A 15,791-nucleotide genomic window follows, 5' to 3' on the forward strand; every position below is an offset into this window, starting at 1 on the left:
GGGAGACACCGTCTGGGGAAAACTCGTGTTTTCAGAGCAAATGGCGATGGACCCTGACCACAAAAAGATGGGGCGGGGGAAGCCGGGGAAGGCACTTCCTCAGCACCTCAACACCAACACGTGATCTCTCCTTGATTCCCATTGAATCTAGCCAAATCCATTTTCCTGGTTTCAGGCTCGGTGGGTACATCCAGTTCTGGAAAGCGCGCGGTCATCCGTCAGGAACAACGGAGCTCACAGACCGACGCCATCCCCGACACTTTCCCCGCACCACGGAGGCCTCCCCACGTCCGCCGTCTCCTTGCCTCTGACAACGGGCCAGTCAGGCGGGTTCATTAACTATGATGTCATCCGAAGGTCCAACCAAAGTCATCCGAGCAGCCAACAGCCACTGATTGGAGGTCACAAGGAGGCACGGGGGAAAGTGCCATCAGCCTCCTCCTGGTGCCTGTCACCATCTCCCTCTCTTAGGGGGTCCCCGAGCCAAGCGCGCTGCTCAGATGATGCTCAGAAAGCTCGCTAGTGAGCCTGACCCGCAGCTGTGCTCTCTGTACCCAAAGGAGAATTCCTCACTCAGTCTGACTCATTATAATTAGAGCAGATTGCCCTTGGGGAGCAATATTTACTTTTTGAGATAAAATGGCAATGAGGGATCTGTCAGTGTTGCAAGGACTTCTCGTGGGTTGCAGGTCTCCGTTGCCGCGGCCGTGAGCCCCAGGAGCAACTGTCACGGGGGTGCTGGTCCCCGGGCTCAGGCTCTGCTTAGTGGAGGACAGCCAGGAGAGCACACGGTCCCCCAAACACCGGTCAGCAACCCCTGCCTTCAGGCCCCAATACAGTTTTATCAGAACAAAACAATGTCCATCTCCTTCGATACGACCTACAAATGCTTCTTTCTACCATAGCAACGTGGAGTGGTTGAGGCCAAGATCCCATGGGCTTGCAAAGTCCAAGACGTCTGCTACAGGCCCCGTCCAGGACTGGATGCCAGTGGCCAATGGAGGTGAGACACGTCGGTGGCACCAGGACATTGTAGGGACGGGAGCTCACCTGGGGACACAAAATCCTGGAAGCGGAGCCCAACGGTGCAGGGAGGGGAGTCAGGGAGGCTGTCTCGGAGAAGCTGATGCAAGGTTGGCTTTGCGGCTAATTCCTCTTCAAGAGGTCAAGTGCGGGGCCCCTGTGACCACTCAGACCCACCCCAGCCCCTAGAAAGCGTGACATGAGCATAGAGTCAACGGTCCCTGAGGCCAGCTTGCGAGGCTGTGGCCAGGAGGCCGCCCAAGGATCATGGAGAGCAGGGACGGCCTCTGTGGAGGCACCCTGTCCCTTGTACGGAAGGACTGGATGGACAGGGTACGATCTGCTTCCCAGAAGCACCTTCAGTCAGGATTTCCGAGGGATTTAAAATCGGCTGTTGGAGACTCAGCCTCAAACACCTGGGCTCCCTGCTGGAAGCTGCGGGTCCCCCCTGTGGGGGGTGGGTAGAGCCGCTGCGGAAAGGCGAGCTTGGTCTCCTTGCTCTGACGGGGGATCAGTGTCCTCTGCCTCCCGGCCTCCCCCCACTGGCTGACTCCCATTGGCTAGACGAGCTTTCTGGATCCTGATGACCGCGTGTCTGGGGCTAGGGGCCCATGGTGACAGCCAGGACAGCTCTGTGGCTCATATCCTCCCGTTTCTTTAAACCATTTCAAGGCAATGGAACGTGCAACCAAGGGACAATAATCGTACCACTGGGAAAAATAGGACCATTTTAGTTCCCAAGACAGAAGACAGACTGTCCGATACTATCTCACCCCAAGCTTTTGAAAATAATCATTTTCTGTGTGATTTTAGGAAAAGAGTTTTTGAAATGCAGCTTTACGGAATCAGCATCAAGCCGCAGGAGGGCTGAGTGAGCGGACCTGGTCCCGTCACCTGACCGCAGCTGGCAGGGGCTTCCTGCAGGGGGCGCTGCAACCTCCCCGGAGGAGATGTCGTGATGCTGGCCCTGGGACACCCTGGGAGAGAGTCTTACTCCCCCTTCACTCAGCATGGGGGCCGCTGGCTGCCGCCTGACAGCCGAGGGTTAGGACCACACTCAGCACTAGAAACTCCCAATGATACCGTGATTCCGCTAATTCCTATCGACAGTCCCTTTGACCAGGCTTATCCCCCTGACCTCACAGTGAGTCTGCGATCCCCACACAGCTATAGTTGGGGTATCGGGATTTCAGGATATCAGATCTGGGAACCACAGCATACTGTCCCAATTTCAAGATGCTTCTCTAACAAAAAAAGAAATGACCATGTTACACACGCAAATATTCTGGTGTCCTTTTCCAAAACGTGACTCCCACAAACCCAGACATCAAGTGTCCTGAGACAGATTCAGCCTCTAATGTGTAAACTTCATCAAGTTCGAACCTGGTCCCCGAGCTTGACTGGCTTACCAGCTGCTGGCCTTTCGGACCCCAGCCTGCGTACTGAAGTTTCGCATTGCTCACTTCCGGTGGGTCCAGACTTTGAGGGTCCCTGAAAGAAAACAAATACACAGAAAAATAATCAATCAATCCATCCATCAATCAACATGGTGGGAAACAAGAATGCTCTGTGTTTATCCTCCAGCTCTAACTTACTCTCCTCTTCCACGGCGTGAATTTCAAGAGCTTGTGTTATTAAATACTGTCTCGGCCTCCATTAGGTTCCTTCAGATGTACATGACTTACATGAAGCTGAAACAAGCCCAACACTGCTTAACCCAGATAGTAAACGTTTATTAAGAGACAACGTGCAGAGACATCTGTAGATCGATTATCAAAATATCCACACCCGTCAACATTAAAAATGGAAATGCATGGCTATAAAGTAACAAGGCACCACAATTTCTATCTCCATCGTGGGCTTTCCTGGTGGATCGTTTTTTTTTTCTAAGCATAACACTAGGTCATTCTGACCTTCCCAAACCAGCAGCCTGAGGACAGATTCTATACTTCAGTTTGTGTTGGGAAGGAGGGGAGGGGGAAGGGAGGGAAGGTTTTTTCCCTTTCAAACACCATTTAGATTTTTCATTCTTAATTTATTGACAGGCAAAATACTATTCCAACAAAATCCATCTTATATACTTAAATAAATGTCATAACGAAGAAGTCATAATGGAAGAATTGAAAAAAACCCAACACTTTTATAAGTATAAAATATTTCAGTATATTTTGTTGCTACTACTGTTTTCTACAACATATGGAAAAGATTCATTTTCATATTTCTTTCACATGACATATGACCTGTGTTCTGTTGGATGGACCAGACTCTGTAAGGTTCATACCCCATCTCTTGGCTGTGATAGGCCTTATGCAGAAGGCATAGCTACGAATGCACTTATTCATCAACTGAGAGGCTATGCCTGAATGGTCTTTGGAAAAAGAAGATGCTAAATTTTAGGAGCTGCTTGAACAAAGGAGTTGAGGCAAGAGGGAAGGCAGGTAAAGTGCTGGTACTGATTCTGGGCTTGAATCAGCAGAAAATTATAAAGTAACTGCTTACTAAAATCACCAGAACAAAACAGAATACACTTCAGAGTGAAAAGTGCTGGGAAGGTGAGAGAGTGCACAATACCCCAGAGTCGTTTTAAATAGGGTCCCTGAGTGCAAAGAGATCAGGGAAGTCTGAAGATGGGGTGATTAGGTGCTAAGTAACGGATGGCAATGACAGTAGGACTCAGCTGGAAAGACTGACAACTGGGCAGTTAGAAGAGTGAGGGAGGGGTCTTAACCTTCCTGGTTTTGAGTGAATTTTAACAAACCCTACCATGTGTTCATTTTTAATATTTCAAAGTATTTTCATGATGTGGGCCATTTCCTCTTTAACCATGGGTAGGGAAAGGCTTTCTAAGGAGGACTCAAAATCCAGAAAATTAAAGAGTGACACATTTGACCATGTAAAAATTTTTAAATCTTTCACATAACAAAAACATCACAAGCAAAAGATAACTGACAAACTGGGAGAAAATATTCATAACATATACCATGGACAAATAGCTAACATATTAAAAAATATCTTAAAATGTTGAGGTTACAGACAAACAAACAAACAAAAAGAATAGAAACAAAATATGAAAAATAGAATAGAAACAAAACCAGAAAAAAATAGAAACATGAGAAAAAGACATGAACAGGCAATTCACAAAAAGGATATAAAAGGTCCTCGGATGTATTAAAAAGGACCAAACAAAGCAAAATCATAGAAATCAAGACTGAAACTACAATGAGTTATCATTTTTCACCTATGAAATTTCTCTCCTCCCCCAAAGAAAGAAAAATATGGCCACTGCACTGATGAGGCTGTGAGGAAAAAGGCCTCCTCATACTTTGCTGGTGGGCATGAAAACTAGTGCCATTATTCCAGAGGGAGGCTGGGTAATACCTCATAAAGGGAACATTTAACTCTTAAACTAGGAGACTTCTGGGAGGATGTGCCTCCCACAGTACAAACGTACACACGCAGAAGGTTATATTCATTGCAGCTGTGTAATGACAAACCACTGGAAACAACGTGTGGTTGAAGGAACCATGGTACATCCATACAAGGGACTATGGCACAGCTATAAAAAGAATGAAGACCTCCATAAACTGATACGGAGTGTTTTTCATGATGGTGTATGCAAACCTCAGCAGACTATCTACAGTATGTGACCCACCCTATAAGAAAGGGAATAAGAAAATATGCATATATCCTCCTTTGTGAAAAAAAGAAATACAGGAAACATAAACTAGAAACCAGAGGTTAGTTATATGTAGGGGGTGGTTGGGAAGAAGGAGGGACTGGTCATGAGGAGCCTGGATAAGGAAGGAGAAGCACTTCTCTGGGTATAACACCCAGTCTTAGAGCATTGTAGGGTTTCACTTACTTTTTTCATGTTCCAAAAATAAAACTAACAATTAGAAACAATTAGTATGTGGGGGAATCCAAAAAGGAATAGCAACACCACAACAGAGCAAAACCCTACTGTCAATGAAACACAAAATTACATGGAAGAAAGGATTGACCTAAACGGCTTTGGGAAACAGTATCGTGACCAGTTACCATAAAGCTAAAGACAAAAACTTTGGAGGATTATAGGCTAGCAATTCTGAAACTACTTTCTGTGTGTGCTGGAATTCAACTGCTCTGCAAATATAAAAATATAGGGGAGATAATGAGAGCCAGTTTTCTTACTGTTGGAAAAACAGATACAAGGAAAAGAGGAAGGCTAAAATCAACTGTGAGAAGTTGGCCTGGAATCAGAGGTATCAGTACTAACTCATGATTTCAAATGCAGACACACATACATCCAAAATGTCGATGTATGTGTATCCAGGGGCCAGTGTGCATACATGTATGCCCTTGCTGTGTTCACAGAGAGGCCTAGAACCAACGACCCCCAGTAATATTGAGCACACCCACTGCCCATATCTTGGTCTCTAAACACCATCATCCAATAAAAGTAAATAGGGCTCCTAGGAGATGTAATTGTATCTGGGCTGGAACAGAAAATACAGGATGGGTCTGGAGCAACTTATGGGTCCAGAAAGTGAGGAAACACTGAAAAAAGACAGAGGCTAGTTCAAAGAATGCAAAGCCAGCCTGAAGGAGTTCCTCATGGCTAAAGCTAGAGACATCTGAGCAACAAAATCATCAATAATAGTACCAGATTAACCCATAGAATAAAATCAATATTCATAAGTCTACGCTGATATAAGTAAGTAATCAAATACATACAGCAGCTCTTCCTCATGAGTAATCCCAATCAGTAAGTGTAGAACAAAGTTAGAAAAAATGCGTCATATGTGTGGTATTTTCACTTGAAAGGCATTACCTCACTTCAGCCATGAGAAAACACCAGAGAAACCCAAACTGAGTCACACTTCACAGAATAGCTGTCCAATAATCCTCGAAATCAAGGTCATGACCAACCAGGAAAGATGGAGGAAATGTTACAGACCAGAGGGTATTAAGGAGCACTAACCTCTAAAGGAAGTTGGGATCCCAAGACAGGGAGGAGACATTGGTAGAAAAATAGGCAAAATTCAAATAAGTGGAATCAATAGCACGATGCCGATGTTGATTTCCTGTTGCTGATAATAACACTGTGGCTACAAAACAGTAACATTATTTCAGGAGTAGAGGAGAGGTAGGGATACGGTTAGGAGAGAATCATCTGTACTGTTTTTGCCACCTTTCTTTGTCTAAAATTACTTTAAAATAAAAAGATAAAGAAAATTCTCCAAAAAATTTGTATAGTTTATATCTCATTGGTTATAAAAATATTATAGAAAGAAATGAAAGTTAGAGAATTTCCCTCCCAACATACTGTAATCTTGACATTGAATCAGAAAAGTCTTTGCTATTTAGAGTGACATGGTGGACAGTACATGCATCTGAATAAACAAATGACTGAGGACAGGTGGGCTAAGTAAAGGACTTTCTGCAGGTTTAAAGAAAAATTTAATGCATTCATTTGGTATGGGTTTATCTAGAATTTTCCAAGCATGAGCCACAGAATAAGGAGTGTTCAAATTCCACGGTCATACTGAATATGGACATTCACTTGGTTAGGGAATGATTTCCAGGAGGCGTCTGGGGTAACGGGGAACAGCAGGAGACTAGCCTCTCTAACCTAACAATTGTAAATCCCACACATGCTAAGTGGAGATGGTCTCTCCATGGGGACCAAATGCCCCAGAAGATTTCACGAGCACCTGCCTACAGCACCACGACTGCCCGTGCATCCCGCCTTTGTCACCGTCACTCCTTCTGGAGGGCCCACATACGCCACCTTCCCCTCATCGCCAGCACACGAGACGCATTTCTACAGCGAGAAGACAGCAAATGCTAACGGGAAAGCCGGAGCTCCAGCCCCATACCACACGGACCAGAAGCTGGGTGCAATTCTCAGACTAGCCTTAGCCAGGACCGGGGATAAGAGTGACTCTTCCCCCCGAGAGTGGTCGTGAAACTCAAGAGAAATAAGAAATGTCACTTTACAAACTCTAACGCACTCTAAAGAAGGAGCCGTTTCTTGTTTTTCCAGATCTCGAATTTCTGGAAGTTCAACGCCTCTAAGAGGCTCTGAAGGTAATTCTGAATTCTGCCACTACCTAGCAGGAGGGCAAGGGGTAGTAGAGAAACTTAATCTAAGCTGGTTTTCTTGTGTATAAAATGAGAATTAAGATGCCTGCTTTCCAGGGTCAGGCTCCAAGATCTACGGTATACGAGACAGGCAATATAGAGTTTACCGAGTAAGTACTCAATAAGCGCCGGTGTATTCCTGGTTAAACTGGTAAATAATCCAGCTCGTTGCGAGACCACAGGGATGTGTAACTTTAACAAAAGGTCGAGGAAGTGTCAGATATGAGACAAATTTGCTACAGACTCAGCGATAAAAGAAACGTCTTGATTCCTGTATTACGTGGGGGTTGGTTTAGCGACCTCAGCCCTCAGCCCAGTTCTCACTCATTTCTAGGAAATAAACCTATATTTTGTGTGGGAATATGATGGTGTAGGATTCATCTGCTTTTAAGTTACAGTGGATCTCAGGGTGCTCTCTCCCACGTCCCCTCCCGTACGGGACCCCTTCTTCCACGACTCGCTTGATGGCCACCCAGCCTCTTTTCAAACCTCCCACTGAACGGCTGGCCTTGCACAATCCTTCCTCTGCCCCAGGATAGCAAATGCCCCGCCGGGGTTTACACTCAATCTGCCTCCTCATATAAACACTTAGGCCCCCGGGAACTAGCAGAGAAAGCACGGGCCCGGGTGTAGTGGACGCCAGCTGGGTACTAACCCTTCCCTCCACCACCGCCCAGTCTTGCTTGTCATCCACTTCTCAACTGTGGTTCCGATCTGCCCCGCTGTCCTAACCCCACGACCAGAAACAGGACTTTATTTGCCAATAGCTCTTTGCAGATGTAACTGAGTGAAAATAAGGCCATCCTCAATTCCGGTGGGCCCCAACCCAGTCCTAATCTCTTAGAAGAGGAGAAAACCCAGAACAGACAGACCGGGAGAAGCCCAGGTCGCAACATCCCCTAGAAGCCAGAGGAAGAGAGGAAGGATCCTTCCCTACAGGTTTCGAGGGAGTGTGGCCCTGTTGACACGTTAATTTGGATTTCTGGCCTCCGGAACGGTGAGGGAGTGAACTTCTGTTGTGCTAAGTCACTTGGTTTGTGGGAATTGGTTACTGCAGGCCCAGGAGACCAATACACCCTTCACTTCTTAGGTAAACTGAGGCCCCGAGTGGGTGAGTGATTGGTTCAAGGACACAGAGTTGATCAGCTCTGGTCTGAAGATGAATCTCCTTCTTTGGTCGGAAGAGAAAGAAAATCTCCAACTGACTTAAGGAACAAAGCAGAAAGACCTTCCAAGACCAAAGCAAAAGCAGCCCCAGGGAGGTTTTATCTGTGAAATGCTCGCCCGGCCCCCGATGGTGCTTCCTTGTGGAGGCCACGCTCCCATCAAAGGTGTCCTGGATTCCTCCTTCCCACACCGGGGACCGCCAGCCGTGCTCTCTCATGAAGGTCACCGCCATCACATGATTTCCTCTCATGGACTAGACTATTCTGCCGTTCTTAGGGGGGTGTGTGGGGGGAATGCATAAAGGTGTGTTTGCATTTATTTTGTGGTTGGTTAGTGCCCTCCCCCCAATTTCTCTGTCTTTTTAAAACTTGATTCATTTATTTTAAAGAACCCAAGACAGGCTCTGCGATAAATCATCCCCAGGAGATGGACTGGTAGAAAAAATGAAATCATCTGGACTTACCATATCTCAAAATAATCACGTAATCCATCCTGATTTTGCTCATTTGAGCAATAAACAAAATAGGACATCGATCATGTTGAATTCTGAAGTGTAAATGAGCACGGCAAAGTCTATTCATTGATCTTTCTAAGCTAGTTACGGGGACCAAAACACTTCCCAACAAAAATAGCACTTGGAATAGTAAAGCTAAAAATTCCTTCTCTGGATCCTAACCTTTTGTGGCTAAGGCGGCCCAAACTAGCATTTCAATATCAAATAATACGTGTTTTCTGAGCATTCCCATGTGCTTGGCACGGTGAGTAATACCACCATGTAAGATACACTCGCGGTATCTTAATATCAGACGCTGAGATATCACGGAATAATGAGTAAACGGACGGAGAAATGGATACATAAAAGGGACCTCATTTAATCACCTGCTGACGACTGGTCCGAGTCAGTGAGAGAGAGAGACTCAGGCAGAATTGAAAGATTCGTGGTATCAGTTTCTACATTCATCTTAAATGACACGGTAAAATTCTTGAGGGCGGGGATTGCCACAGGCACCGATCCTTCTGGAGTGGCCAGCATTCGAGGACACATGCTACCATTAATTTAAGTGTCACTGTGTCTGTGGTGTATCAGAAGCTCCTGCCACAGGAGAGATCTGATACAGAAGTTCTGCTACAGAGCCGCTCTAGTCGCTGGCGGATGATGGGCTGCTCAGTCCGAAATGTCTGTGACGTCTCCCCGTCCAGGTCACGGGGACACTTCTGTCCCTATGATCACAAGTACGAGTACTACACAAAATCACGTGGGAAGTGTTTGTAAGGAGAAGGGGGGCTTGTGCCTTATTTGTTACCGTGTCCTCAGTGTCCAGACAGGTGCTCGGCGACCTCTGATGACGAAGGAGAAGAGAGAGGCGTGGGCAGGGTCTGGGGTGTTAAGTGAATGACAGCGGATCTGGGGGTGAGGGACTGTTGGAAAACGGAACGAGGGGACGGCTGCACGATTCTGGGAGTACCCGGAAAACCACTGGCCTGTGCAGTTTAAACGGACGAACTGCACGGTATGGGGGTCGCGTCTCCGTAAAGCCAGCGAAGGGGAGAGGAAAAGAGGAAGAGGAGGAGGAAAAGGGGAAACGGAACGAGAAGGAGGTGGGGGGGCACTGGTCGCCCGAGAAGGAGGTGGGGGGCACTGGTCGCCCGAGAAGGAGGTGGGGGGCACTGGTCGCCCGAGAAGGAGGTGGGGGGCACTGGTCGCCCGAGAAGGAGGTGGGGGGCACAGGTCGCCCGAGAAGGAGGTGGGGGGGCACTGGTCGCCCGAGAAGGAGGTGGGGGGGCACTGGTCGCCCGAGAAGGAGGTGGGGGGGCACTGGTCGCCCGAGAAGGAGGTGGGGGGGCACTGGTCGCCCGAGAAGGAGGTGGGGGGGCACTGGTCGCCCGAGAAGGAGGTGGGGGGGCACTGGTCGCCCGAGAAGGAGGTGGGGGGGGCGCTGGTCGCGGCTGCAGGCTGCCTCCGGGGCTGAAGCCTCATCTGTCGACTCCAGGTTCAAGGTTATTTCTGTTCTGCTACGTCAGCTCCTAGTGATCTGGTGCCAAGACTTCACGCCTCCCGTACGGGCCAAATGATCCCACAGGAGAGAGTAGCAGGGGGCAAGTCTGAGCAGGGCTGGGGAGGGGTCCCCATGCCCCCCGAATGGTCAGATCTGCCGAGAAGTCTGCTGGATTATGAAGTTTGGAATAAGATGGCCTTCGTAAACAGATGAACAGTATTTCTTCGGGTTTCTGACATTTAGCAATTAATCAAGCAACAGGGAGACGGAGAGACTGCCAAATTCCGATAGCGTTAAAACAACAACAAAACCACGGAGCATGGGAGAAAGCCACATATTTGGTTTCCTCTTTCTATACTTAAAACATTTGTTTCTACTGTGTCTTGAAGGCATTCACAGACAATATACATTTTTCTGTTTAATCATCTCTCCCTAGAGGAGCTGGGAAGAGCCCAGCCGGGATATTTACTAGTATCGGTGGACAGTTTGGAGGTTTGTGTTAAAGGTCCAGGCAGTAAAAAGCTGCACCCCTTACACGGAGGACATACAGGACGGAAATCTGTGTCTCGTGCATTAAGGAGGCACTCGGAATAGCCCTTACACTTATGCTGGCAGACAGCTGAGATGAGGAAGATTGTCTTTTGCACAGTGAGAACTTAGACAATCCTCTGCGTATACAACCTTCTAGAAAGTCCACGTCTGAATTTCCAGACCAAGTGTGTATGGTGTAATTAAAATTGCACACTTAATAGACCTATTACACTCAAAGTATACACTGCAGAGAGAAAAGTCAGTGAAACCTTCCGGCCTGTGGTGCAAATGGGGTTTTCCAAACACAGCCATGGCAATACTCCCAGCCCCAAATGCCTTTTCAGAACCTTGGTGCCCCCATCTGAAGAGGGGGTTCATTTTCTGCCGTTGACCGAGGCCATCTGATGGCATCAGTGAGCAGAAGCAGCCCCGTTCCTCTGTGAGGGTCCCGGGGACGAGAGACAAAGGCAATAATGCTTGCTCCCCATTTCCCTTCTTTGGGAAATGCACCCGCTCAGCCACGCTGTGAGGCCGCCCAAGCCACCTGGAGGGCCCGCACAGAGGGGTTTGCGCCAGCAGCCCCAGCTGGGGGCTCGGCTGCCGGCCACCGACACCTGCCAGCCTCCTGACGAGTCTGGCCGAGAGCCTCCGCGCTGCCTTGGCGGACACCCAGGGAAGCCAGGATGGGCTGTCCCTGTTGAGCCCCGAGCAAATGGCTGATTTAGGAGCAAAGTAAATATTGTCCGAGGTAAACCGTTCAGTTTGGGGGTAATTTGTGGTATCTGGAACATGCAGCATGAGTCCTGTGCACAGAAAACGCGAGGCAAGTATTGCCTGCAGTGTGGTTTGAGACGGTGGGGACAAAGGGGTCTTCACGGCGTCATCAGAAAGGTGCAGACACTGTGCTTTATCGAAAGAGCAAAGCCACCGTCCCTGTGGTCCTCAGCAAGTCCCCACGAGCCAGCCAACCCCTCTTAGCGACACCTCCTGCTGTCCTTCCTTCCTCCCCTGCACTCTCTCTGTCCCACTCTCCCTCAGCGCTTCCTCTTACTGGCTCTTACCTTTTCTATTCGCACATTAGTCATCGCTATCTGAGTGGTCCAGGATTCGGGAGAAGTCACTGGGTTCGTTCGTGGTGGGGACGGTCAGCCCTACCTCTTGGGCGGCTCCAAGGATAAAGGGGACTCATGGAAGGTGCCGGCAGCACTCTGCTCGCCAGGGTCCAGGACTGGCCTGCAGGAATGCGTCACGCGTGTGCTTGGGGACCCCGTCAGCGTCTCCTTGGCCGGTCCACGAACCGCTCAGGGAGTCACATCAGAGGGCAGACTCCTGGTCTCGGCCCCTGGCATGCTGTCCCTGGAGAGGGGCTTCTTGCTGCCTTGTCCTCAACAACATCTCTCCTGCACGCCCGGAGCCGGTCCCGGCTGGCCAGCGCGTCGCAGCCTCCCTGCCACCGGGGGAGGCCTTGCGCTAAGTTTGGTCGCACACACGTGGTGTTCGCAGCTTCTAGGAAGCATCCTAGAGAGAAAGGGGCCACACTCTTCTCCACTTTGGTCTTTGTTCTTTCCTGCTTGCTGAAAATCTGGTGTGCTGTCCAGACCCGGAGCGGTCAGCAGGAAGCCACCGGGCTGGAAAGCAGGGAGGCCGGGCCGGGTCCCTGACTCTCCGGGCTCTAGCCTGGGCCCCCTGGACGAGAATCAGACAGCAAGCTCCACTTACAAAAGCCCTTGTGATTTTGGGTTTTCTGCCCCCTCGCCCCAACGCTGACCAAGTCATTCTTAATATGCCCAGTTCTGGATGGATCCTAGAAATATCCATCATGAGAAGCTCTCCAGATGTTTTAAAAATAAACCAAAGATTGAGAATTGGCACAGCGGACTGCCCAGCGTCTGCGTGTCGGCCAGTGCCCGTTCAGGATGAGCCCTGGGAACGCTGGGCAGCCGTGGCCCTGCCGTGCAGCCCTGAGGGCCTGGTCCCTCCGACATTCCCGACGCAGGTAGGGGTGGGGCTCTCAGGCTGTGACCAGGAGCTGGGCTTGCGATCTGCAGACACTAATGAGGCCTCTGAGGAATTGTCTCAGACTGATTTAACTGTATATGTTGATCATAAAAAATGAAGAGCACAAATGTCCCAAGGATAAATCTGACCCGGAACCACCTGGAGAAGCCGGACAGCATCACGGCTCCGACAGCTCCGGAGCGGGAGTGGGAAGCAGTACGGGAGGAAGCGAGAGAACCGAATGGTTTGGAGGAAAAGGGTCTTCGGGGCAAAACCGGTTTCGGTTCTACAGCCAAGGAGCAAAGAAGGGCCTGGGCAGAGGCGCGGAGCTCCAGCCTCGTCAGCCCCTCCCTACTCCCTCCCCAGCACCGCAGTCCAAGCCCATAGGACCCCAATCCTGGTCCTGGGGTTGCGCCCCCGGCGTCCCGTCTGTCTGTCTCCCCGTCTGCTGCTCTGCCCCCCGCCCGCTCTGTCGTCCCTTTCCCTGGAAGGCTCCACTCAGAACTTCCAGGCTGATTTTCCCCAATCCGGAAGCTTATTTCCAGAATCCGGCCTGGGACAGTCTTGTTACTCAAAGTCGTATTTCCGAGGGTTCCGTCAGGCCGGCTGGGGCCGCGCGGGTGGCGCTGAACGAAGCAGGAGGAAGCCTTCTGGGCTAGTCCTAGTCGGGGAGGCCTTTGGCCACCTCCCGCCCGCTCCTTCCAGCCTTCTCCCCGGGCCGCCTATCTGCGGCTTTCGAAGGCTGAGCCCGGGTCCTGTGGCCGGCGGTCTGGAGCGAAGCCTCGGTGCTCCCCGAGTGGAGCTCAGCAGCCTGTCCGCGGCGTCCCCGGCGGCGGGCAGCCTGTCCCAGCAGGACCCTGCTGCGGGGGCGCTGCCGTGTCCGGCCCCGACCGGCTGGTCGTGTGCAGGGCGAGCCCCATCCCTAACGCAGCAGACACGCTCCTCCACGTGTCTGGGCTGCTCCTCTGACCCGTCCGCGCCCTGTCCCTCTCTCGGCCTCTCTCTCTCCTCTCTGTTGACATTTCTGGAAAGCCGCCTCACCATTGTTTTTAAGCCCTCCCGTTGAGTTTTCATTCATTCATTCATATTTTTTAGTCTCTAGGGGTTTTTGTTCTGAAACATAAACAATACTCTTCCGGGTCGTCTCGTGAGAGCAACGGGTCATCTCCGTGAGGGTGCTGGCAGGAGCTGTGTCCCGTGTTTTCTTCTTCTTGCACGGAGAATTTCGGACGATTAGGGATTCCTCACTGATACCTGTAGTTAGGGATTTGGGGCTGAGGAGGGGATCGGCCGTTCTGAAGAGTGTGTGATGCATTTCCTGGCCCATTCCGTCCCTGACATTGGGATCTTCTGGGGACAATCCCTAGGGTGGGGACGCTGGTGGGCAAGGCGTGGCTGCCACACGTCTGCGAGGAGGAAAGGGGCAGTGGGGTCTCGCTGCCTGCACACGACCCCCACCCTGACTCGGACCATACACTGCCCCCTGCCTCGCTGCCTGCTGCACGACCCCCACCCCTGACTCGAACCTTACACTGCCCCCTGCCTCGCTTCCTGCACACGACCCCCACCCTGACTCGGACCTTACACTGCCCCCTGCCTCGCTGCCTGCTGCACGACCCCCACCCTGACTCGGACCATACACTGCCCCCTGCGCCCCCCTCTCTGAGGCCTCTGTTCTACTCTCCCCCGGAAACAGACCTCCCAACACCCGAGGACTCATCAAAGAATCCTTGGGGTTCTGATGGCTTCATAGTTTTCAAATAGTCCTTCTTGCTTCCCTTCCACACCCTTCCGAAAGCACCCAGAGGGACCCACCTCTCCTCAGAGGTGACATTCTAAAGAGCTGATGCATCAGAATGGAAACTACAGCCAACCAGGACAAACAGCACTGGGCGGTGGTCTGAGTGGAGCACTGCTATGGGAGCCGAGGGCAGCTTGGGGTCCTCAGAAGCCAGGGTGGGCGTGGCCTGGGAACTGGCCACCTGACGTTGGGACAGCACGGTCCCCCCTTCCTGTGTTGCAACTGCAAACTGGGTTGCCTCCTCCTCCCCTCTGCTCCCGGGGCTTTACACTGTAACCTTTTCCACTTCTTGTCGTATTGTGGGCATCCAGGGGCGCCGGGAGGCAGTGAACTAGCTCTCTGGTGTTTGCCCGGAGACCCTCGCCCGTTCTTCCAAAAATCCCTTGTGGAGTCTTACTAAGTGTCAAGCCTGTGACAGGCTCGAAGGTGAGCAATGATCCCGGGAAATCCCCAGCAGCGTACAGGTGCAGCCCTGTGCATTCTGTCGGTCTCGGGAGGGCTGCAGCGGGGGGAGCTGACCCATCTGAGAAGGTCAGGGAAGGCTTCCTGGGGGAAGCACCAATCTAGGGGAGATACGAATGCTGCGTAATCACGGTCAAAGCAGAGATCCTGGAGGGGGTGTGGGTGGAGGGGCAGGGCTGGGAGGGCAGTCTTCTATCCCTACAGAGAAGGAAGGGGACAGCGGGGGCTGAGCCTCACTTTGCATGCACGGCGGAGTGGACAGCTGGCTGATGGTCGCCCCTCAGCCAGCTGGGATTCGGAACCAGGTGTGCAGAGTGCATGAGGCGCCCTCCTGTCCTTTCCGTCTTCCCTGCTGCCCCCCCCAGGGTGCCCGGGAGCCTCCTAGCCTCATGCCCTGTACCCACAGGTGGCGGAGACCTCTGCCTCGGAGACCTTCTGTGTTTATATTTGCATCTGCCTCCCCATCGGTGTTTTATAACCTGTGACCTCATGTTCCTGTTCTGTTTGCATTTATCTGTGGTCAAAAGTAAAGAAGCAGCTTTTTGCAGGCAAAGGCTTATTTGCTCTGCGCTCTGCGGTGCTAAGGACAGGTGATGCTCAATGTTAATGCATCTTCAGCCCCGGGTGGTTGAAAGCACTGCTTCTTAAAGTCCCAACGGTCCCCGACGACGGGGGCTGTGCCTGTGTTG

At 50.9% G+C, this 15,791-nt stretch overlaps 1 protein-coding gene across 4 annotated transcripts in view; it reads right to left on the reverse strand.

The window, feature by feature from the left end:
- DPP6 (dipeptidyl peptidase like 6) overlaps positions 1 to 15,791 on the reverse strand; it is an 854,966-nt gene that overhangs the window by 145,880 nt on the left and 693,295 nt on the right. For all 4 annotated transcript variants that reach the window (XM_032304848.1, XM_032304850.1, XM_032304847.1 and 1 more), the window contains exon 7: positions 2,433 to 2,514. In XM_032304848.1, coding sequence (XP_032160739.1) covers positions 2,433 to 2,514 — 82 coding nt within the window. The remainder of the gene's footprint in view (positions 1 to 2,432; positions 2,515 to 15,791) is intronic.

Source organism: Mustela erminea, chromosome 11, assembly GCF_009829155.1.
Source record: "Mustela erminea isolate mMusErm1 chromosome 11, mMusErm1.Pri, whole genome shotgun sequence".
NCBI lineage: Eukaryota > Metazoa > Chordata > Mammalia > Carnivora > Mustelidae > Mustela > Mustela erminea.